Source organism: Scardinius erythrophthalmus (genome assembly GCF_964197995.2).
Source record: "Scardinius erythrophthalmus genome assembly, chromosome: 15".
Taxonomy (NCBI): domain Eukaryota; kingdom Metazoa; phylum Chordata; class Actinopteri; order Cypriniformes; family Leuciscidae; genus Scardinius; species Scardinius erythrophthalmus.
This window is the reverse complement of record NC_138235.1, coordinates 25,691,163-25,716,558: the sequence shown is the minus strand read 5'-3', so window position 1 is coordinate 25,716,558 and position 25,396 is coordinate 25,691,163. Positions and strand designations below refer to the sequence as shown.

General features: G+C 42.1%; 3 protein-coding genes across 3 annotated transcripts in view; all 3 read left to right on the top strand.

Moving 5' to 3' along the window:
* Window positions 1-2,871: 2,871 nt before the first annotated feature.
* LOC308703024 (sulfotransferase 1C4-like) lies at window positions 2,872-10,269 on the top strand (the record flags this gene model as incomplete). Its single annotated transcript, XM_081386249.1, has 7 exons — window positions 2,872-3,010; window positions 3,091-3,219; window positions 9,039-9,136; window positions 9,220-9,346; window positions 9,474-9,568; window positions 9,881-10,061; window positions 10,157-10,269. The coding sequence occupies 7 exons, from the start codon at window positions 2,872-2,874 to the stop codon at window positions 10,267-10,269; spliced, it is 882 nt and encodes a 293-aa protein (XP_081242375.1).
* Window positions 10,270-10,906: 637 nt separating this feature from the next.
* On the top strand, window positions 10,907-16,296 carry tmem82 (transmembrane protein 82). Its single transcript, XM_081386248.1, has 7 exons — window positions 10,907-10,953; window positions 11,063-11,149; window positions 14,007-14,079; window positions 14,201-14,378; window positions 14,466-14,883; window positions 15,500-15,681; window positions 15,793-16,296. The coding sequence occupies exons 2-7, from the start codon at window positions 11,065-11,067 to the stop codon at window positions 15,871-15,873; spliced, it is 1,017 nt and encodes a 338-aa protein (XP_081242374.1). The 5' UTR covers window positions 10,907-10,953; window positions 11,063-11,064; the 3' UTR covers window positions 15,874-16,296.
* Window positions 16,297-18,156: 1,860 nt separating this feature from the next.
* The window catches only part of spen (spen family transcriptional repressor), a 32,070-nt gene continuing 24,830 nt past the window's right edge, over window positions 18,157-25,396 (top strand). Inside the window, exons 1-2 of the mRNA XM_081386243.1 lie at window positions 18,157-18,444; window positions 21,240-21,560. Of these exons, the coding sequence (XP_081242369.1) occupies window positions 18,362-18,444; window positions 21,240-21,560 (404 nt within the window). The 5' untranslated portion in view covers window positions 18,157-18,361. The remainder of the gene's footprint in view (window positions 18,445-21,239; window positions 21,561-25,396) is intronic.

The window sequence follows — 25,396 nt, the reverse complement described above, 5'->3', positions numbered from 1 at the left end:
GCACAACCTGCGCTCGCTGAGAGCAGCGCATGTGCCAGGCCATCTGAACTTGGGACCAGACAGACTGTCCAGGAACAATATTCCGGCAGGAGAATGGTCTCTACACCCACAGACAGTCCAACTGCTGTGGAAAACTTTCGGCAGAGCAAAGATAGATCTGTTAGCGTCTCGAGAAAACGCTCACTGCCCGGAGTTTTTCTCCAAGAGCAGGGATGTGCTGGCCCACGTCTGGCCCCTCTGCCCGCTCTATGCTTTTCGCCCAGTTGCGCTCCTACCTCAGGTACTAGAGCGAATCAGGGAAAAAGGATGCTCAGTGCTACTAGTGGCTCCGTTCTGGAAGAACCAGGCTTGGTTCCCAGTTCTGATGCAGCTGTCAAGCACTCCCCCATGGCTGATACCAGTGAGGAAGGACCTCCTCTTTCAGGCCAAGGGCTCGATCTTGCATCCTCACCCAGAGCTGTGGTCCCTACATGTGTGGGCCATCAATGGGTACCAGCTAACCTCCCAGTGGGAGTGTTGAACACGATCACGCAGGGCTCCGTCTACTAGACGGCTCTACTCCTCGAAATGGTCTGTGTTTTCTAGCTGGTGCGCAGCTCGTGGTATATCACCCACAGACTGTGTAGTGACAGAGGTTTTCTCCTTCCTACAAGAGCTACTGGACAAGGGTAGAGCCCCTTCCATGCCCAAGGTGTATGTGGCAGCTATAGAGGCATTCGTTAAACCAACGCTTGGCCAGTCACTTGGGAGAAACGATCTGGTCATCCGCTTCCTTAGAGGAGTTCAAAAACTCTTCCCTCCTCAAAAACTCCTCAGTTCCCATTTGGGACCTTTCTACGGTTCTGGAAGCCATGAAGGGGCCCCAATTCGAGCCAATACAGTCAATAGAAGTCAAACACTTGTCTTTCAGGACAGTGTTTCTTCTGGCTCTCGCTTCTGTGAAGCACGTAGGGGACTTGCAAGCGCTCTCAGTAAGCGCAACGTGCATGGAATTTGGGCCAAATGACTCGAAGGTCATACTCAAACCAAAGCACGGATATGTTCCTAAATCCCTCAACACACCGTTCAGGGCTCAGGTGTTTTCTCTGTCGGCTCTGTCGGTCTGTAATGAGGAGAAGGACGCCAGCTTCCTTTGCCCAGTCAGGGCATTAAGAGCTTATGTGTCACGCTCAACCGTCTTCAGACAGACGGAGCAACTCTTCGTTTTGTTCAGCGGACGTTCTAAGGGACTAGCTGCATCGAAACAGACCCTATCCAGGTGGATGGTTGATGCTATAGCGCTGGCTTACACTTCTAAGGGCCTGCAGTGCCCATTAGGTGTCAAAGCGCACTCCACTAGAGGCATGGCCTCATCGTGGGCTTGGTATAGCGGGATTGCCTTGCAAGATATATCTGTATGGCGGCAGGCTGGGCCTCCCCGTGTATATTATAAGGTTTTATAACCTTAAAGTTCCCGCTTTGCAGGCTAAGCTACTTTCGGTCCAATAAATCAGAACTACCTGCCCTGACGCTATCGGCTCAGAATTCTGAAACTGCTTGAGCAACGCTCGCAGATCGATCAAATATCTCTAATGGGCAGTGTTTAAGACCCATTATATTCATCTGTCCAGGCCGATTTCTCGCCCTAGCAGTGTGAAACGATATAAATGGCCCCTTATCAGGTGCTATTCAGTCAGGGATGATGCTTTCAGCCCTCTTCCCATACTCTCTGTGAGTCCCTTGTGATTTTGCTCTATACGAGCCCCGGGTACCTGCCTGTGGGACTTTGGTGTTGGATCTCAGCACGCACACGGCGTTTTACACTGTGTTCCCCATAGCGTAAGATACTTACGCAGTACGAGAGACCTCTCGTAAGAGAACGTACTCAGTTACTAACGTAACCTCGGTTCTCTCTAGAAGAGGGAACGAGTACTGCGTATCTTTGCCGTGCCTGCAACACGCTCTGGTTCGCTTCGGTGATGAAAAACCAGTGAAACCAGCACATCGAGCCATATTTATAAGGCCCAGGCCACGTGAGTTTAAGCGGGACGTGACGTAGTGGGCGCAAAGCGCCCCCATTGGATCTGGCGTCACGGGGGCCTCTCTCGATAGGCTGTTGCAGTTGCCGCAGGACAGCCAATAGGCACGCGAGCCGTCTTGCCTATGCCTGCATGCTGCCGCAACACGTTCTACATTATTTCAAAATTAAGGATAATTTTTGGCTTCAATATATCGCGGAAAAGAGATTTCCCCATAGCGTAAGATACTTACGCAGTACTCGTTCCCTCTTCTAGAGAGAACCGAGGTTACGTTAGTAACCGAGTACGTTTTGGTGAGCTTTTGGGCTGGAAATCACCGTCCCAATCTGGCAACACTGCGTTTTCGAACCTGAAAAACGTGTGTGGTGTGATCGGGACCTTTTTACACTTTATTTAGTAGAAGGATATTAATTATTTTGTAGGTAATGTCAAGGCTATATTTTTAGTCTTATATAATTGTCGTTTAATAACGATACAAATGGTTTTAAAATTGTTTCAGGTAGCCTTAAAGCAGAACGAAAGTGCACATTATAGGCTAGGCATTTCATTGACAAGCAGAATGTGTACCAACCAGTCTAAGCCTAACGACCAAATAAAACGGGTGAAAGACAAATATCACGTGACCGGTCGACTCCAGTCTTAAGTTCTCAAGGTATTTGCTAATATTAAATACTCATTAAAAAAACTATTCATTATGTCTTTTGTTTCGCTTTGTAGCCTAGGCTACTACTAACTCTTTTAGCTCAGCATAATAAATCATGTCATAGCGAGCGATGGAAATTGGACTCACAAAAAAAACATACTATGTTTTGGTTAATAACTATGAAACTTAATTACAGCTCATAAGGGAAATATGGATGGGACAACACGCGGAGTGATGAGTCAAGTTCAGGGTATCCCATTAGCACAGCGGTTGGTGAAGTACTGGGATAGAGTGGAGCGCTTCCAGGCATCAAAAGAGGATTTGCTTATTGCCACATATCCTAAATCAGGTAGAGTACAGAAGAAGAAAACAACATGACGAAAACATCACGAATCAATTTAAATAATAAAATCATATTGTTTGTAAAAGGTACCACATGGACACAGGAAGTGGTGGATACCATCCTGAATGAAGGAAATGTGGAAAAGTGCAGGCGCGCGCCCACTCATGAGCGCATGCCGTTCTTAGAGATTACCACTGCAGACGGTTTAAATGCTGGTATGTGTTATAGAACCAAAAACTGTTTAGCAACTTAAACACAAACACACACACACACACACTCTCTTTCTCTCTCGGTTTCGCTATCTTTGTGGGGACTCTCCATTGTATACTGATGGTGATTTGTATACTGTACAAACTGTGTAGGCCTATTCTAAATCTAAATGAGAAAAATAGAAGCAGTTAAACTAACAATAGGAAAAAAATAAAAATAAATAATTAATCACTTTTCCACACCTCGCTGGCTGGTCTCCACAATGTTGGTGATTTCAGGTTTTACCATTTGGTCCCCACAATGTAATATAAACCTCAACACACACACACACACATATGTGGTTTACTGGGACTCTCCATAGGTGTAATGGTTTTATACCGTACAAACTTCTGTCCACCTACACCTACACTCCTAAACCTTTTTTTTTTTTTTTTAATGTTAGCATTTTTTATATTATTATAAAACACAGTTTTGTATGATTTTAAGCCATTTGAAAGTGTCCTTGTAAACCATGAATACTGTAATATAAATCCCTTTGTTCGTGTGTGTGTGTGTGAAGGAAGGAGACCGAGGTCGGCTGGCTGAGACTCGTGGGTATTTATTAACTCAATTCGTACATAACAATCGCGCCACATGCGCTCTCAAAACTCAACACTCTTTACAGGATCAAACAGCTCTGTAATCTCAGTTCAACAGCAACTCCGTCCTCCGTCTGGTTCCCACGAGTCCTCAGCCCTCTCTCTCCTCGATGGCTGTGAGAAACTTCCTTAAATGCAGTCTCCCCACGCCAATTACTGCAACGAGACACAGGTGTAAATCATTTCGCACTTGACCCACTTACTGCTGCTTCTCTCCCCGCTCTCTCTCCTGTCGCAGACCTCGCTGAACCACGCCCCCCTCGCCACATACCCCCACCGCCCGACTCAGGCCGGGGAGCCATCCGGCCTGCAGCCTCCCCCCCCCTCCTCCTGGAGAGGAAGTCGGCCACAGCCATCTGTACACCCGGCCTGTGGATCACCTGGAACTTAAAAGGCTGTAAAGCGAGATACCAACGGGTGATCCGCGCGTTGGTATCCTTCATGCGGTGGAGCCACTGCAGGGGAGCGTGGTCCGAACAGAGGGTGAACTCCCGTCCCAGGAGGTAGTAGCGAAGGGTGAGAACCGCCCACCTGATGGCCAAGCATTCTTTGGTGGTGCTGTACTTAGTCTCTCTCTTCGAGAGCTTGCGACTAATGTACAGCACCGGGCGATCCTCCCCCTCCACCTCCTGGGACAGTACAGCACCCAGCCCCCTGTCCGACGCGTCAGTCTGCAACAAAAAAGGGAGAGAAAAGTTAGGGGAGTGTAAGAGCGGCCCGCCACACAGAGCAGCCTTAACCTTGGTAAAAACCTGTTGGCACTGCTCCGTCCACTGGACCGTATCTGGCACTTCCTTTTTAGTGAGGTCAGTCAGCGGGCTGGTGAGGTCCGAATAACCAGGAATAAACCTTCTATAATATCCCGCCAGCCCCAGGAACTGCCTCACCTCCTTCTTGGTCTTAGGTCTCGGACAGGTTGCAATTGCTGCGGTCTTATCAATTTGAGGACGCACCTGCCCATGACCTAAGTGGAAACCCAGATACTTTACTTCCAACCGCCCAACTGCACACTTCTTCGGGTTGGCCGTCAGCCCCGCCTGTCTCAGCGCCCTAAGAACGGCCCTCACATGCTCCATATGCCGCTGCCAATCATTACTGTAGATGATAATATCATCCAAGTAAGCAGCGGCATATGCAGTGTGGGGCCGCAGAACCTTATCCATAAGGCGCTGAAACGTGGCCGGAGCCCCGAACAGCCCGAAAGGAAGTGTCACAAATTGGTGTAATCCAAACGGCGTGGTGAAAGCCGTCTTTTCTTTGGACATGGGAGATAAGGGGATCTGCCAATATCCTTTCGTTAAGTCCAATGTCGAGTAAAAACGAGCCGAGCCCAACCGATCAAGCAACTCGTCAATCCGCGGCATTGGATATGCGTCGAATTTCGACACTGCGTTCACCCTGCGATAGTCTACACAGAACCGCACCGAGCCGTCCGTTTTAGGAACTAAAACTATCGGGCTCGCCCAGTCACTGTAAGACTCCTCGATTACCCCCAACTCCAGCATAGCCTCCAATTCGGTCTGAACCACTTTTTTTTTGTGCTCAGGCAACCTGTATGGCCGGCCGCGAACTACCACGCCCGGCTCCGTCTCAATGTGGTGCTGAATCAGATTAGTACGACCGGGCAGGGGCGAAAACACGTCTGCAAACTCAGATTGTATCTTTGCAATGTCAGCGAGCTGCAAGGGCGAGAGGTGATCTCCTCCGGGGGCCAGGGCGAGAGATTTTCCTTTGACGATCGCCTCTGGTCCGAGATCTTCCTCCCCACTCACTGCCGTTGCAAGCAACACTGACTCCTCCTCACTCCATTTTTTAAGGAGATTGAGGTGATAGATCTGTCGTGAATCGCCTCTGTCCGTTCGTATTACTTCATAATTGAGATCGCCTATTCGCTGTGTGACCTCAAAAGGTCCTTGCCACTTAGCTAATAATTTAGAGCTGGAAGTTGGTAGTAACACGAGCACTTTATCTCCCTGTGTAAATTCTCTAAGCTTAGTTCCCCTGTTATATAGCCGGCTTTGCCTGTCCTGAGCCTGGAGCAAATTCTCCATAGAGAGCCGCCCCAGTGTATGGAGTTTTGCTCTCAGGTCCATGACATACTGAATTTCATTTTTGCTATCCGAGCGTCCGTCCTCCCAAGTTTCTTTCAGGACGTCTAAAACCCCACGAGGCTGACGTCCGTAAAGAAGCTCGAATGGGGAAAACCCCGTGGAGGCTTGCGGGACCTCACGCACAGCAAATAAGAGGGGTTCTAGCCATTTGTCCCAATTTTTCGCGTCCTCTTGTACGAATTTACGAATCATTGTCTTCAACGTGCGATTAAACCGTTCGACCAGCCCGTCCGTTTGTGGGTGATAGACACTGGTTCGTACCGATTTAATGCCCAATAATTCGTACAATTCGCTTAACGTGCGAGACATAAACGCGGTGCCCTGATCCGTGAGAATCTCTTTCGGGATTCCCACGCGGGAGATTAAACGAAACAGTGCGTCCGCCACACTTTTAGCGGAAATGGTGCGGAGCGCCACTGCTTCGGGATATCGCGTTGCGTAGTCAACTATGACCAACGCAAAGCGATGTCCCCGTGCGGTTCGTTCTAATGGCCCGATGAGGTCCATACCAATTCTCTCGAAGGGGACCTGCATAAGAGGTAAAGGGCGCAAAGGCGCTTTTGGGGCGGCCGGTGGGTTCACCAACTGACATTCACGACACGACGCGCACCATCTGCGTACATTCTCGTGAATGCCCGGCCAAAAGAATCGGGTCATTAGACGATTCAGTGTGGAAGTCATCCCTAAATGCCCAGCCATCGGATTACAATGCGCCGTCTGGAAAAGCATTTCCCGACGGCTCCGTGGTACTAACAATTGGGTTGTATCTTCCTTTGTCTGAGTGTCTTGGGTCACCCGATACAACCGATCCTTAATTATGGCAAAATAAGGATAGGAGAGCACGCGATCAGGTTGGAGGGGCTGCCCATCGATGGAACGGACCTGTTCAAACGCATGTTTGAGCGACTCATCTTGCGACTGTTCCAGGGGAAAGTCATCGCGGTTGGAGAGGTTTAACCTCACCACGCCGCTCGAATCCTCTGAAACAGACCCGCTAGGTCCAGGTACAGCCTCTCCCACCTGAGTGCTAGCTCCCCTTCCCCGCCCTCTCTTTTCCCCAGAGACATCCGTTGTCAAACACCCCAATAATTGTTCAAAAGCTGGCCAATTTGTCCCCAAAATTAACGGATGTCGGAGGCGCGGACTAACTGCCACCTCTACACAATGATTTTGTCCCCTAAATTTAATAGTGATGGCTCTTAACGGGTATTCCACTATATCCCCGTGCACACACCTCACCTTAACCATGCGGCCCGTATCCAATGCCCCAGATTGTATCAGGCTTTGATGGATAGAGGTCTGGTTACAACCAGAATCCACCAATGCCTGATAGGTACCCCCCTTAATACTCACAGGTATCTGGTACAACCCGGCTTGATCAGGGGCGGTCTGCGGGACGTCCGGGATCCGGACCATCGTCCCCACCTCCATGACCGGGCACCTATCCACGAAATGGCCCGGATCCCCGCAACGCCAACAGACCGGCCCAGGTTTTCCCGCCGCCCTAGTGGCAGAAAGTGGGTCCAGTGATTGGCGTGGGGAGAGTGCAGCAGCGCCATCGAGTCCCTCCTGGGACCCCGGCCCCCTTACAGGGCCTCGCGGCCTGGCTGGAACCTCGGCTCCAGCCCTCCATCGCGGGTAGGCCCGTGGCGGGCCACTGATACGGGTCCTGGGGAAAGGAACAGGTTTAGGGGGAGGGGTAGAGAGAGGAACAGGGGGAGAGAGAGAGAGAGAGATAGATGGCAGGGGTTCGCCGACCCCGGAGCACGCCGCCATCTGGTCCTCCGCCAGTTGGATGGCCAGATCCAGCGACGCCGGTCGGTGGCACTGGACCCACTGGGCAGTTCTCTTCGGCAGACGGGAAATAAACTGCTCCAGTACCACCTTGTTGATAATGTCGTCGGCGTCGCTTCCTCCGGCCAACAGCCATTTGCGGCACGAGTCCCGGAGCTGCTGCGCCAGGACAAAGGGTCGGCCCGCTTCCGCCAGTTCCAGTGAACGGAAGCGCTGTCGATGTTGTTCAGGGTTGAGGCCGACCCTTTGGAGAATAGCTCGGCGTAAATCGGCGTACACCAGGAGGTTCTGGACGGGCAGTTGTTGAGCAGCCTTCTGGGCTTCCCCCGACAGCAGTGGAATCAGGCGCACCGGCCAGCTGGTCTGTGGCCACTCACATGCCTCAGCCGTCCGCTCAAACAGGTCCATGAAGGCCTCGGGATCATCAGCCGGTCCCATCTTGTTCAGAGGCATGTGAGCTGCTGCGGTGGCCGCGGCGCCGGGGAAAGCAGGCTCCGTCCGAACCCCCCGGTCCAGCCAGCTCCGGAACAGCTCGCGGTCCTCCTGCTGGGCTTGCATCATGATGTGGAACCGTTTCTCCTGGTCGGCCCGCAAGTCCAGCAGGGCTTGATGGTTCTCCTGATGTAGACCCGCGAGCGACGTGATGATGTCCGCAAATGGCGTTCCCGATGTTGCTGGCGGAGATTGCATTTCGGCGGCGGCGTTCTCCTTCCTTCCCGGGTTTCGGCACCAGTGTAATATAAATCCCTTTGTTCGTGTGTGTGTGTGTGAAGGAAGGAGACCGAGGTCGGCTGGCTGAGACTCGTGGGTATTTATTAACTCAATTCGTACATAACAATCGCGCCACATGCGCTCTCAAAACTCAACACTCTTTACAGGATCAAACAGCTCTGTAATCTCAGTTCAACAGCAACTCCGTCCTCCGTCTGGTTCCCACGAGTCCTCAGCCCTCTCTCTCCTCGATGGCTGTGAGAAACTTCCTTAAATGCAGTCTCCCCACGCCAATTACTGCAACGAGACACAGGTGTAAATCATTTCGCACTTGACCCACTTACCGCTGCTTCTCTCCCCGCTCTCTCTCCTGTCGCAGACCTCGCTGAACCACGCCCCCCTCGCCACAAATACGTTGTAATACCTATGTCATTATACACATTTGTGTCCTCATAAACCATAGGCCATATATACAAGAACACACACACACACACACACACACACACACACACACATATATGCAAGGTATCCTTTATGCATCTTAAATGATTAAACTGTGTAATTTTTTAGGTATAACTAAGCTGGAGGTTATGGATCCGCCTCGTGTTATCAAGACTCATCTTCCTATCCAACTTGTGCCTCGTTCTTTCTGGGAGGCTGGTTGCAAGGTTGAAATAAGTTTTTGTGGGCTGTACTGAAAAATATGAAATAATTTTACGTGAATGCCAACCCCACCTGCATTTCTCCATAGGTTATATATATGGCCCGTAATCCGAAAGACACTGTGGTTTCATATTATCATTTTGACCGCATGAATCTTAACCATCCAGAGCCTGGCACTTGGCAACAATATCTGGACAAATTCATGACAGGGCAATGTGAGTCATGCTGCAGTTAGACCATTCATTCATTACACCAATTGCCTTATTCTGTGTCGTTTAAAACGTGATTGGACTAAATGATGATGACTTAAATGAACTAATGACTGAATCTTTTTTTTGTCAGTGGGTTGGGGATCCTGGTATGACCATGTTAAAGGATACTGGAGGGAAAGGCAAAACAAGAAAATCCTTTACACATTCTTCGAAGACATGAAAGAGGTCAATTTGCTTTCTACAAAACATACATATTTTTTCCTATAAAAAAAGTCTCAGTACTTCAGTCTTAGTTTGACTATAATTTACTTGACTTACTAATGATCTTTGCAACGGAAGTTAATCAATAAAAACTAACTTTAGCTGGACAATAACTTTATTCTAGAGCTGCTGTAAAGCCAAAACAATCTCTGTTACTTTGATACTTTAATTTCCTATTATCACTGTAAAGCTGACTTTGAAACAATCTATAGGCTATTGTTAAAAGCGCTATTTAAATGAAGGTGGATGGACTTGATCATTTATTTATAATTCCAGGACCCTGTTCGTGAAGTAACCCACATTGCTCAATTCCTCGGAAAGCAGTTATCAAAAAGTGTGATAGATCAAATTGTGCAAATGACAGATTTTTCTGCAATGCGAGAAAACCCCATGGCAAACTACTCAACTTACCCAGACACAATCTTTGATCGTACCGCCTCAAAGTTCATGAGAAAAGGTTATTTTCATTTTTTTTTAAAGTACAATTGAACAACATGGCCTGAATGATTTTTCCTATTCTTTTTCTCAATTTGTATTTGTTGTATTTTATAGGTGAGGTTGGTGACTGGAAGAATCACTTCAGTGCAGAAGAGGATGCTGCTTTTGAGGAACAGCACTGCAAATTAATGGCTGATTGTCCTATTCCAATACGGTTCACAATATGAAAGATTCACAGGGAGGCGTAGATTTGGTTTGAACATTGGGGGGGTTAAAGTTTGGGTATGCCTCCTGATATTGTGATCATGGTATAAATATTGGAGGGTTGTAATCCATAGATTTAAATATTGGGGGTGGGGGATCTCCCCCAACCCCCCTACAAACTACGCCCCTGAGTGTCTCTATTTCCTAGTCCAGGAAACACAATATTATTAATATTATTGAATAATAATATTACGCTGAACATGTAATCCTATTTGCTTCTATTATTGTGTCTATACCTGGGCACTGATAGCCAACAAAATATAATATTAATGTACTGTAAATGGGTGGTAGCTGTTAAGTGAACACATTCAAAACTATTATATGCAGGGTAAAGTTCAAGTGTCCTCATGAAATCAGCGGGACATACATGTTATCTGTATCCGGAAATGGAAATAAACCCCACCAGAGGGCATAAATGTTTTTTTTTTTTAAGTTTCACAACTTTGAATCACAGGAACAGACCTCAAAAAGAAAAAAACGCTTGAAATACATTAATAGATTAAAACTTTGAGGCTATAATAAATCAAATCTTCATACAGTTGTAAAAAGTGACCTTTGAGACCTACCAAACCTCCAACTCTCATATCTGCAAATAATAAAGGTCTTTCATGTGAGTGAGGTTCGCAAACAACGCGACACAAAATAAGGTCAGTGATATTGATGATTTTGATTTGTTACGATTTTTTTGGTGTGTGTGTGGCCAATTTGACTATCTAAACAATTATTGGTGTATTAAAGAATTTCTCACTTTCATAGGCATGTTGTCCTTCATTTCCTGGTTTGTGCCAAGTGTTCCTACCTGGCTAACACCAAGTGCTATTCCTTTACACAGTGTTTTACAAGGTAACTCATGAAATTAACGATCTGTCACAAATTTCAAATAATAAAGAAGTTAATTAATTGATTATATATATGCCTCCGATGCCTTTATGGCATTTATAGATAGATTCACAACATATATTTATAGATTCACAATATTACTGTTTTTACTGTATATTTCAATGTGAATATTATCAGCGTTATTATCAATGTTAAAGCAGTTTTTGCTGCTTAATATTTTTGTATGATACTATTCAAACATTTGTGGTAAGATTAAAAAAGAGAGAGAAATTAATACTAATTGATAAAAAGTGACTGTGAGGACATTTATAAATAAATAAATACATTTAATATAATCTAATGAATCCAAATAAATGCGGTTCATTGAACTATTAATAAAAGAATCCTGAAAAAAGTATCACCCTTTGAACAAAAATGTTAAGCAGAACAACTGTTTGCAACATTGATAATAAGAATAGGCTAATAATAGAATAATAGTAGAATAGCAAATCAGGATATTAGAATTTACATTTATGCACTTACATTGCATTTCAATGTACACATTTTACATTCTTATCAGTTATCAGAATGATTTCGGAAAGATCATGTGACAGTAACACTAGACTCCAGTAATGATGCTGAAAATTAAGCCATCACAGGAATAAATTACATTTTAAAAGATATTCAAATAGAAAACATTTATTTTATAATTCAGCCTGGGTGAGCACAAGATACTTTTTTTATAACATTGAAGGGGAACTGAAATAAACAAAATATAATTTGATACTATGTTGGTTATTTAAAGGCACACTATGCAGCTTTCCGTTTTTGTCAAACAGCGACCCCTAGAGTCGCTGTGGAGTACTTATATTTAATGTTACTGTCGTAAATACCACTCGCGCAGAGCCGTCTCTGCCAGGCTAGATGTCTTAAGGTGGAGTCACTTCCAGCATCACCGGCGGCCATCTTACCACAGGGCTCTGTGAATTAAGGTGAGTGATCAGCACGCACACAAATACTCTTATCTCGCTGAAATCTTGACGGATTTACAAACGGTTCGGTTTCTTACAAACGTCATTAACGTGGCTATAATTCTTTCATATGAAAGTCCATTTGTATAATTATTCATATGTATGCAGTGTCATAGCTACATCTCTGACGTTTATAACAAACCAAACTGTTTGAAAATCGGTAGAAAATTGAGCAAGTTATGGTTATTTAAAAGTACATGCACCATGTTACAAGTGAGCGAGCACCCTGTGGTAAGATGGCCGCCGTGTGCGGACGTCGACCTCCATTGGCCAGCAGTGCGGACGAGACATCTAGCCTTTATATGATATCTATGGTCTCTGAACTCACGGCCTGATCCCTTCCGCCCTCTATACCGATAACCTGTTCAGTAGGATGGAAGCTGAAATGCAGGGGTGGGGAACGTTGATCCTGGAGGGCCATTGTCCTGCAGAGTTTAGCTCCAACCCTGAAAAAAACATTCAGCTGCCTGTAACTTTAGTAATCCTGAAGGCATTGATTAACTTCCTTGTGTTAACTTCCCCTAAAAACCTTGTGTTTTTGACACTTTAAATGCAATAAGACGATAAAGAGAATATAGTTTAGTGCACCACTGTGACAGCTGGCTCTCATACACAGTCTGAAACCGGCTGAAATCACAGTAACATATCTTGCGGGTCATTGATGGATATTGCTTATAATGGATAGCATCCTCGATGTCAGATTAATTTAGCAATGTGATCTACGATGAAGGTGAACATCACAATAACAACTAAGGGGTGAGTGGAACTTGTTTACAGGACCCGCCGTGATCACATTTATGCCAGTCATTTTGCCAACAGGTTATTCGGTCCTTTATGGCAGGGTTTCTCAAACTCGGTCCTGAGCAACACGCCTGAGCAAGCTAATCAATGTCCTCAGGATCACTAGAAACTCACAGCTAGGTGTGTTTGATCAGGGTTGGAGCTAAACTGTGCAGGACAGTGGCCCTCCAGGACCGAGTTTGAGAAACCCTGCTTTATGGCATCGAAGGTGTTATATTCGCTTGTTGGACAGATCACAATTTTTTAACTTTTGCAATAAGACCCTCCTCTCGATCTGTTATGCTCTTGAGATGCCATTTTGCTGGAGCTGTCAAGGTAGCCAATCATGCCAGTGACGTCACGGACCGTTGAAGCTCAAGATGGCTGCGCCCTAACAACAAACTAACATCAAAGGGCCCCTATTATGGATTTTCATGTAGTGTGTAACATAGCTCTAAGTGAATGAAAACATCCTGCAAAGTTTTAAATCTGAAATTGCAAAAGTAAGTCAATTGAATTGTCTTTCAAAAGTAAGTCAATGAAATTAATTGTTTTTCAAACGAGTCATAAGCCGTTTCGTTGTGACGTCAAGACGAAACATTAGCATATTGCCCGGCCTCTTATTGCGTGCGCACTGCGCAGCCGCAGACACCAGGGAAAACTTGAACCTCAAATCTGGATAGTGTCGAGAAGATGCTGTGCTCTACAATGTGAAGGTAAAGCCATTTTTCCCCCCACTGCCCAAGGACGAGCATGTGAAGAATCAGTGGTTAAAATTCATCTTTACCATGATATCACGGCAGTATAATAAAAGTTCATTGCAGGATTCGCAAACCGCTTGCTCTTGAAAGATGGTGTTCAAAATTTATTTAAAGATTTAAAGAGATTGATTCATCTGACGAGTCGTTTGAGAATCATTGAAAATGTGGTGCTGTGCAAATATGTTTTTTGACCTTTGATGCATGTAAACCTGTTGTAGAAGACTCCAAAACAACAATAGGAAACTTTAAAATAGCATAATAGGGGCACTTTAAACAATGTTTCTAAATTGTGTTTTATGTAAACCACAGGGCTTGTGGGAGCTTGTGCGATCTGGGTTCTTCGTAACCTTTTAAAAACGTACTTGTTTGTTGAGGCACAAAGGTAAGTAGCCTATAGGCCTATGCTATTTAGCCAATGCTGCAGAGTTGAAGATATCTCCATTTGGATGGAGATGTTTTTGTATTGATGTTTTTTGCACTTTTCACTTTTCTTTCCTTTTAAGTACTGCAGATCCTGAAACAGACCTTATACAAAAGAACAGACATAATGGTGGAGTAAAAGAGAAACTCCAGTTCTGGATCCTCACGGTGGTTCTTTCCGTTGTGGGGTCCCGTGTTGCATCACTGGTAGTTTTAGAGTTCTCCCTTAGAGCCATTTCAGCACGGATCACAGGAGGATCAGTACGAAAAAAATTCATTGTGACATTTCATACATTTGTGACAACTCATTATCATTCTAGATTAATCACCCCTGTTCTTTTTGTTTAGGACTCGATTATTGACCCATTGTTACTGCAGCTTGTCCTGTGCCAGTTCTCTTTGGGCTGCGCACTAACCTGCAGCCTAAATTTCCTCCATGAGGGGGCACCGCAAGGCTGGCTAAGCCTCCTCCTTGCAGTTGGACTGAGCTGGTTCTTGGCTAGCCGATGCAGCAAAGTATGGCAACATGTAAAGACAATGTATCCAGTACATAGCGCACAGCGCTATTGTGGACTTTGCATTGGACTCTTAACCACTGGCACTTCTATATTAACCTGGCTCTGCAGTGCCCTAATTATAACTTTTAGTGTATCTGGAATCGCTGCCATATCAAACATAAACAAACACTTTCTGTCAACCACTGAGGCTCTACGATTTTGGACCCCACTCACAATCTGCTACACTCTACTGGTTGTGTATATGAATGGTAAGACAAACAAAAACTGTAAGACTAAGTGGTTTCATCACTGGAATTCCCTTGACAAAGAATAGAAACATTCATGAATTCAGAAAATCATATTAGGCTATGTATTATAGCTATAGCATACAAAAGTTTGGGGTTGGTAAAGAAACTTCTTATGCTCACCAATGCTGCATTTAATTGATCAAATATACAGTAAAAACAGTAATACTGTGAAATGTTATTACAATTTAAAATATGTTTTCTATTTCTGTTATATAATAGAACTGATAGAACCGTTAACTGATGGCGAAACTGAATTTTCAACATGAATTATTCCAGTTTTCAGTGTGACATGATCCTTTAGAAATCAATATGCTGATTTGGTGCTCAAGAAAAAAATATTCTTATTATTGATGCAAAAAAAGTTGTGATGCATGCTTAATATTTTGGTGGAAACCAAGTCTTTTGTAACATTATCATTGTATTTACTGTGACTTTTAATCAATTGAATGTGTCCATGCTAAATAAAGTAGACCTATTAAAACAAAACCAAAAAACACTAATCCCAAACATTTATACAGAATATAAGTACATTTCATGCCAACATTGTCTAATCATGAATCTATACTCATTCTTTCAGAGGATCGCCATCAACAGCCTGGCCAGCAGATTCTCAATACAGTTGTTGTGCGACTGGGTGGGCTTTTTGTGCTACTGATTACAGTAGGCAGTTGGTCAGATGTACTCCATGTTCTAATCTGTTTCATTGGTGAAGCTGCGTGCCTGTTACCATCTCAAGACCTTTTGGAAGCCATATATCAGGTTAGCACTAATGGACTGTATTCGGTGTCTGATCCCCACAGCATCCATAGATACGATTTTGAGGGGAAAAATTAAGAGCATTAAATGTAATAACATACTGTATTTTTACAGCATGCCACCTACATGCGGCCCATTAAAAAGACATGGAAACCGGGGAGAACAAAAGAAACTGGAAAATCTGATCTTGAGTGAAAACTGAACACTTAACATCAGTTATATATATATATTGTTTGTTTTTTCTAGAAAAAAAATTATCTTCTTCAGTTCTGTAAACACAACCCCATGAGGGTCTCTGGTTTATCTGAAAAATGTACATGTAAGTATTTTTAAGAGATATGCTGTTCTGTCCTTAAATTAAATGCATTCCTCATTATTTTAGTAGGCCTACTGCATGAAAATGAAGGCCTTATTATGAATGCCTTCCATCATAATAAATATAGCCATTCAATATGCATATGGTGAATTCAATTCCCTCTACACCTAAATAAATAGCCTACATTATAATGTTTAATCCGAGTAGCTAAAATTAGAGTGATTTTTAATTTTCTCCCAAATGTCTAAACGTCATGGAATTACATTTCAGTTCTTACCACAATAAAAAATTTTATCAGGCCTATCTATGATAATTTGATTCGGTCAAATAGTCGTAGCTTATTCACAAGTCACTTAGCATTATCTATCATAGATATAGGCTAACTAATACAACAAAAACAGTTGTAACAATTACACTTACAAAATAATTACGCATGGTTTTTAACATCTTTTAAGCCCTTTTATAACAATTTAGTTCCATCAATTCCTTGGAAGCAGCCCCCACACGCTAAAGAAGTTAAACTGTAACTGAACTTGAACCCAAAATAGCTCCACTGGAAACAAAATGGCCGCGGAGCTGTCATTTCTTTTGTTTTGCTGGTTTTTGTCTACACTTGCTCAAAATGGCGTCATATTTCAAATAACATTCTATTGATAACTGGCGCCAAAAATTAACAACTGAACAATCAAGAACATCGAGTGTGTGATCTGTGTGTGGCGCGTAAATCGCTCTGGTATTTAATCTGTGAGTGTTTAATTCTTCACGTTGGTTGTGCAGGATGTTTTCATGCGCTCAGACTTACATGGACAAAACATTTCTCTCAAACGCATTCCACATTTTGTTTACAAACCCGTCGTTTCCTCTGTCGAGTAAATATATATATATTTTTAAAACAATTTAGTAAAACAGTAAATGTCTTCATGTCCTTAGAAGTTTGCCACACCGTCTTGAGTTGTTTAGAGCGGAGAAAGTAACATTTGGTGTCCAAGTATCCAGGGGATTCATTTATTGTATAACATGCAACCATACTGTATAGGCCTAAAGTGCGCATTTGTATTTCCAATGTGCAATCAATCCCAAATTCAATCCAAAAAGCACTGTCAACGAATTACATTTTATTAGTTCAATTCCATAAATAATAAGGATTTAGGCATATCCAGAAAGTCCATGCAATTCCTGGGAAGACTCAAGACTGAATCTGAAGATGGTGTGGCTTGCTCAAGATCCAGTTTGAGAACCAGCTCCACCTCAGTACAAGTTCCAGAATTTTCTGCCAGTCGGAGGGTTTGTAATTGCTCTTTGTCAAAGCTCTATGTGGGCGTATAAAGCGCACGCGCGATTCATCCATTGCAGTCCCTGTTTTGCCGCATTCTGGCGCATGCGTGAATCAAACCCTACTCCTCTTGCATAGTTGGAAAACAGTCAAATGCTTATTATAATAAGGAAATGTTATTTGATTGGGCATTATCTGGGCAGTTTCTTCAAGAAAGTATTGATTTCTACAAAGTGGGTACTAATCATCATTCTCATTTAAACGTTGGACAGTGTTGATCCTTGTTGTAAACAGGCTGCACTATCATTAATTATTAAGCTTACATTCGACGCGATGCTTGTTTTTTCAATAACCAATCATGTAAAAAGACATCGTTCTAGTCTTTATAGTTAGGACGGGGAGTCTGACCATAATCCACCACAAATAAATTAGGTTTCTGGAGAGAATCATAGAGTTGTCTAAATTGTTTATGTATAGGCACTCGTGATGTCTTTTGTTTTGACTTGTGAGTCGTATATCAAACAGACGGTTCCCACCTGGATGTTGGGAAAACAAATGGATGTGCAAACGTATACAAAGCAGCAATACTGAAGATAGTAACACTGTCAACGCCGTCCTGCCACTGAGTCATGAATAGTTTGTGGTAAACCACAAGTCACAAACACTGTACACCCCAAGATTATGATTAACTTGCATAGCCTGTTTAAAGTGCTGTTCTACAAATAGGCTGTCAAATGTCAAACTAAAGCAAAGGGAACCAAATCTGACTTTTACTTTGCAACCTTAACCAGGACATAAATCAAACGTACATGCACATTTTAGCATTTAAAAGTGATATTCAATAAACTATCTCTTATCCGATTTGATCCATGTGGTATTCCGAGTGCTCATTGCATATGCGCGATCTCGTCAAGAACCGGAGCGCGCTCCTCGACAGCAAGGTTCAGGCTCTCGCAGTCAACACAGCTTTCAAGAGCAAGCGGGTCCAATCGTAGTGTCGAGTCAGAGGAACTACTCGCCCCACCGTAACACACATTCAGTCGGATTTAACTCAGTAAAATCTTCTGTATGATCGGGGGACACAAAAACGCAGTATGGTCCGGGAAACCAGACATTTATGGGTGGGGAATTTACCAGAAAATGTACGAGAGGAAAAAATTATCGAGCACTTCAAACGGTAAGTGACGATTTGTGTGAGCGAGACAACATCCAGCAATGTGCTTCCTTCAAGTGATTGGGGGGAAAACAATAGCAACACACCGGTGCAGAGTTTAACACATTAAATGTGTGCCACAACTTTCTCAGCAACGCTGCTATTGAGTTGGCTTGTTTTGGCTCACTTAACGTACGCTTGCTAGTGAGTTAGCTTTCGAGAGTCGCAGTCGTCGCTAGGTTGCTAATTAGCACAGAGGGTCGCATTCAAACGCATTACTTGTAGCTGTATATTGGCTTCAGCTTGCTTTATTTTGCAACCCAGAGTCAGTAGCACAACTTAAAGGTTGTAACGTATGTTGTTGGATAGTTAAAAAACATACTGCGAGTGAGTTGAATGGGCTAAATGGTGTCTACTACTAAATGCATTACAGTGGGTGTTGTTTTGAGTCTCCTCGGCTCAGATGTCATGAATGGCAGGCAAGCGGTGACCGTGGCTGCGTCTATAAGAAGTCAAACAATATCAGCCTGGGGATACTTTTAACACGAGTTTATGTATGAAAATGTTCTTGACCAACCTGCAAATTATCATTATGCTAGTCTGTGAACATGTGGCGACAGTTCCTACTACTGCACCAATCGGACGTTTTAAGTTGTCAGTCAGAAGTTTGTGTATGGCTGTGATGTGAATATATTCACATACATGGGCTATTTGGTCTATTATGGCAACAAGAAATTATTTTAATTGTTCTCAGTTTTAAAAAAAAAAAACATTTCAAAACCACGAATGACTGCACGTTGCACCCACATAACGTTAACCTGATGGGTTTTATGCCAATGTCTGACCTGTATGGATTCAGGTAATGCTAGTGTCGTTTTTCATTGAATTCACGGGTTGTTAAATCAGAATAACACGGTTTGTTCAAACTAAATGGTGCGAATCTATCTTGATCTGTCGTTTAATACAGCGTGGCGAGATTTCTTGAGTGACATCGCAATATTGTATATTACGTTGAACACATCTGACGTTATTGTTTATAAAACGTAAACTATATTATCGCCTAGGTCTATAAAGTTGTGTGTGTGTGTGTATATATATATATATATATATATATGAGAGAGAGAGAGAGATAGATCAAACTTAATCATACATACTGTATTCTCACATAAAGCGATACTATAGCAAATGTCAACTGCTTGATTGTTTTGATCGTCTCAAAATGTAAACTAAATTATCCCTCAGACTCAGCTGTCATCTACTGAATGCGACTATAATGCATTAAGATATTATAAACATTAACGTCGTGATCTTTTTGTAAAGCTGCCTTGAAACATTGTGTATTCTAAGCGCTAAAATTGCCTTGCTTTGACCAAAGACTGTCTAACGACTTTATTTGTCACATTCATTACCTACACGTACGCACAGTTACGTATTTGTAAAAATACAATCAAAACACACTAACGTAGTCTTTGAACAATACAGGTGTGATCGAACTCATTATTATAATGGTGTTTTTGTATGGTTGTATAGCCTGTATTGATGTTCAGGCTGGAGTTTACGAGCATAACACTAGACCTCACTATCGTAAGAAATTACTTTGCGAGTCGAGGAGGGCAGGCACTAGCATGAGAGAACCTACATAAGATTTGAGTAAATAATTTATTCATCTTGGAACAAGCGCTTTGTTGTCTCTACGGCAGCCTTTTGTTCAAATGACTGTCCATTTAGCTTTGAATTGTGGTAATAACGGTCGCCCTTTGAACGGGAACTAAATTAAAACACGCTCATGCTCATTTATTGTGAGCAACATTAAAGGAGAAATTGTTTTCTGATATATACAGGAGAGTAATACAGCTATATATACATTTATAAAATAAAAAAAATAAATGGTACCCCCCCGAAGTGATTTGTGGACGGTGACTCTCAAAGCTCAGGTCAGTGCGGCAGAGGTACTTATTGAAGATGGGGGACGGGAGAATGAATAAGCAGTGTGAATAGGTTTGTAAAATGGCGACGGAGATTGTGTGAGAACTGGTGTGTCAGACAGCTGCTCACCTAAAGCACCCGTTTGAATGCCTATTGTGTATTACTCATTTTCATACTTTGCTTACAAAGTGTTGTTTTATCCCTTATGTACACCTGTCATCTATATTTGTTTTGTTTAGTTGTGTAATGACTGACTGAGAGCAAATTTATGTATAGTATATTAGTATATTTACATGAAGTTTATATAAGCATTAGCCTATCTATCAAGGTTTTTAAATGGACACAAGTTCATCAAACGTGTCCAGAAGAGGTATAGAGCAGATCAAGACATCATAATGAGGTTTCAAGCCTGAATGATTTGACAGAATTATGACATTTGACTGATTTCTGGCATTTGTATACATCTTAATGGTGCAATAACATTGAAGGAAAAGAAGAGGCTATGTTGGTTATTTTGCAATGATGTGTTGCGCCAGAAACAGACAATCAAAATCTGATGTTTGTTTTCTTGTCGTAATATTTGGATGTAGGCTATTCAAATGAAGGGAGGTATTACTAGTCTGGCATATGGCTAATGCTACTCATACAGTGGTACATCTTTGTGTGGTGATGAAGAAGGCAGGCTGTTTTTATTTGAATCTACTTATTTACATATTGCACAAATGACTGGTGCCCAGGTTTGTTTTCACTCATTCTTTTGCGCAATCAAATCTGCCCTTTGCGGATTATCTGTATGCATAATAGTTGTTCATATCAGCATAATTGACTGCATGTATCATGCAATTATTTTGTGTTGGCTATTAGTTAATACCTTTTTTTCACCTTTTTTTAAGGTATGGACGTGTGGAGAGTGTCAAGGTCCTCCCAAAACGTGGATCGGAAGGTGGAGTGGCAGCTTTTGTGGATTTTGTGGACATTAAGAGTGCTCAGAAAGCTCATAATTCTGTCAACAAGATGGGCGACAGGGACCTACGCACTGATTACAATGAGCCAGGAACTATTCCCAGTGCAGCTCGAGGCCTGGATGATAGCCTGTCCATAGCCACTCGTGGGCGGGATGTTTCAGGGTTCACAAGGGGGGCGGGGGGCCCTGTGTATGTGCCCCCTGTGTCACTCCACAGCAGAGAGGGACGCTTTGAACGCAGACTAGACGGGTAAGTGGACATAGTTTTTCTGAAGGCAGGGGGACCATTCGTTTCTTGTAACTCATCTCTCCCTCCCAATTATTTCCGTCATTAATTGGGCTAATTTATTGTTTTGGGGGGCGGGGGACATATGGGAAATTAAGTGAACACACTGGAGGGTAGTGATTTGGGCATCACGCTTTGATGGTTGAGGTCTGTCATCGCTCACCGTGTAAAGATGAGCCAGTTTTGAAGTTTGTCAATGCATGGTGAACATGCATCGAAATTCATAATCATTATGTAGAGCTTAGCGTGCCTCTGCATGGGGATTCTCTCAGAGTTGGATATCGCTTGCGAAGAGAATCCAGGGCATGTTTCGGATATCAAAATATTTCGGGATTTCTGGAAGCGAGAGCGCATCCGTGACCGCAGCCTTACCTGGAATTGCCCTATTCTGGAGTACTGTACCGCCCAAGGTGGATTAATGTCTTACTTCATGTTTTTTACTCTGTTGTTGTAACACGATTACGGTGTTGATCAATTAAGACCCATTGATTGGTAATTGGATTAATGAAATGGGTGGTTTAGGATCAGTTCTTTCCCTTCGATGATCTGGAATGCTCTGGATGATGTTCTGTGGATTCTTAATCACACTGGATTAATATTACCCAATGACAAGGATATTCTATCACTACAAATTCTTTTTTCTTTTTTTTCGGGATTATTTGTGGTGTTAGGGTTTTGCTGTTAATTACATGGGAGACTTCTGCCATTGATCAACATGGTAGAATGTGACAGAAACACAGTGAGCAAATCTCTTTGTTTATTCATTACTTATTTATAGACCATTTAAGTTCATTTTTGCTTTTTTCCCTAAACGCCGAAGAAAAAAATAATGGATTTAAAGTAGTTAATGGTCTACTCTCCTGAAGAATTAACTGATTTTTGGATCCATAAAATAAAGCATGGAGGTATTGCTGTTGTGGGGTTGAAGACTACTCGCTTTGGATGGGAAATATCCCAGTGGATTACAAATCCCCATAAAGGATCTGGAACTACAGCAGACTGTGGATACACTGTAGCTAAGATGAAAGTTGCTTTTTCCTAATGGACTATTCCAATGCCAATGGATTATTGATCTCTTTTTCCAAACATCAATGAAGATTCCACTGGGATTTGTAAAACATTGATCGAACACCCATGTTTTCTGAGTTGACTTGGATTATTAACATCACAGTGGTTAGAACACTGTTATCTTGTTCTGATGGGATATCTGGAAAGTGAACTGTTTTCAATCGTAAGGAGGTGGCGGGATAAGATTCAAACAAAAATTTTGTATCTGCACTGATGAGGGATTTAAAGTCTCAGAGGCATCATGTAGAACAATTTTACATTTTCATATTTTTAAAAATCCACATTTTGTTTCAAAGGACTAATGAAAATGAAGAACAGAAGTAATGCTGTATGAAGAACCAAATGATGGATTTATTATGTTTTTGGACTTCTTTCTCCAGCCTCTTTTTGATATGATGGGGATCTTTACACTGAATCTGAGTTGGACATTCTACCTCCTGACTTTTACCTCCATATGCTTTTCCCATATCGATATTTTTTTTTTTTTAAGTGCATGGATTTTTTTTTTTTTTTTTGGCCGAACTATTCTGTTGGATCCTCAAAGATAAGGATTACTTCGTTGGTTTTTTTCTTACCATTTTTTCATTCTACATTTTTAACCCCCTTTTTTGCTCACAAAGTCTCTGTCTCCCTAAATTGTATTTGGAATTGTAGGTCGGGTTACCGCTGTCTGAAAAGGTTGGTATGTTCTGCCCTGTGTATATTAGCTGTTCTCTAACCCCTAGTTTGATCCCCTGTCTTTTTTCCATCTCCCACTAACAGATGTAGCTGTTAAACAGGCTGTTTTAGTAGCTTGTTGGCATTTGCAGATTTTTACCTCACTTTGCTGTCCCTTTCCTGATTCTCACTCTCTTTCACACTCCCTGGCTTTTTGCCTCTCTGCTTTACCTACGTGAATAATTTGAATAGTGTTTGAGGCATGTCATGAAAAATAAAAGGTTCAAATGACTTTAAAGATACAGCAAAGCTGACCAAACACATTACAGCTCTATGGAAATGGAGGAGATGGCAAATGAGCTGTGGAGTGTTGTGATGCAATGTTTCACCACTGTTTGTCAGTTCTTGTGGAAATTACAGGAGTGGACTATATGTATTGTAAAGGTTGATCACAGTCAAGTTACACAGCTGGCTTTCGCTAAACAAAAGCATCTTTTCCTAATAGAAACCAAACCAATTAACTAGGTCAGATTTGTTGCTACATGCTCACTATCACTCACTGTCAATGACTAAGAAATACTTATTCTGGAGAAGCTGTATCTCAAGCTTTAAATTTAACATGTCAGTTATTATTTAAACCTTTTAGTGATTGGAAATGACAGAATTCACTTGCATTATAAATAGCTAATATATTAATGCATAAATGTATGTTGCTTGGCAACCTTACAGTTATTAATGGTCAGTGGTTTTTTTTTTCTTCTGAAGAACAAATGTAATGCTGTATGAAGAACCACATTATTATTATTATTATTATTAATAAATGTAACTATTGGTGGCTTTGTTGTGAGGTTAAGGGGAACTTAAGCAAAATGTTTCTTCTTGTGCCTAAGAAAACTACACTTGTAATAGACTACCTCTCATGGATTATTGCATGTTAATATTTTCTTTCACACACTGAAGACTTTTGAAGTTCGAAAAAGTAAATGAAATAATCACTTTTATTTGTAATCTAAAAACTGTTACTAAGGCACTGAAAAACCTACAGTAGTCGGTTAGAGTAATTTAAAACAGTTATAAAATTAACAGAATTCACCAGTCTAAAAATGTAATTGTCTGTTAATGCTTATATAAGTTTGAAAATATCTTTAGCTATTTGACTTGAGATAGGTTTCGGAATGGTTGCAGTTATGTTTTAATAGTTTGAAAGGGCTACTAAAAATACAATCTTCAGGCATTTCAAAATGGCTATTAAAGTGAAGCTAGCATAGAGCTTAGCGTATCATAGCATCCCCTTCACTCATTTCCCTTTCTTCAGGGTTTATGTTCCTCTTTAAAAAAAAAAAAAAATACATGTTTTAGATTCACTCCCCACATGAAACATTATTCTACAGAATGACCAGATCAAATGTTGACCCGTATTATTGCAAAAGACCTTTATTCCAAAATAATGAGTTTTTATAACCCGTGGCTTTGATTTTATTCTTTGAGAATGATTTCATTTTATTCATTATACTCCATTCTTGTTAGTTAGTTAGTTAGTTAGTTAGTTAGTTAGTTAACAAACTGAATCACAAACTGAAGCAGTAATATGCAGTCATGCTATCATAGGAGGGAAGTAGGAGGTATAGAATTTGTAATCAAAACACATATTTGCTTCATTATTTTCATGGTAATACAGAATAAATTAACTGCATATGCTCTAATTGGTCAAAAAAATCAAACTTAGTTTTTTAGGTAGGGTAATGAATATGCATTTTCTCTAAATAGACAAAAACAGTAGTTTTATGCATAAAAAAGAAATTAAGTTCACTTCTATCTAAGAAAGTGTGAACTGCCAATGTAAAATAAATGAATCTCTGGCTTTTTCCCCTCTACCCTGTGTAACTTGGAATGTGACTGACCATGGCATGCATGACTTTTGTCATGCATATTTTTCTTTCCTTTTATTTTCAATATAGATTCAGTATGATTTCAGAAATGCAAAAAGAGCCCCCCCCCCAAAAAAAACAAAATTTTTCAAGTTGTCCTGACCTGGTATCAATGTTTGGATTGAATGCTATGTTAAAAGGAAAAAT

Coding starts and splice junctions, on each gene's coding strand:
- tmem82 (XM_081386248.1), top strand. CDS start 11,065: ATGTTGTCCTTCATTTCCTGGTTTGTGCCAAGTGTTCCTACCTGGCTA. Junction 14,379..14,465: donor CACGGATCACAGGAGGATCA/GTACGAAAAAAA, acceptor CTTTTTGTTTAG/GACTCGATTATTGACCCATT. Junction 15,682..15,792: donor TTTTGGAAGCCATATATCAG/GTTAGCACTAAT, acceptor GTATTTTTACAG/CATGCCACCTACATGCGGCC.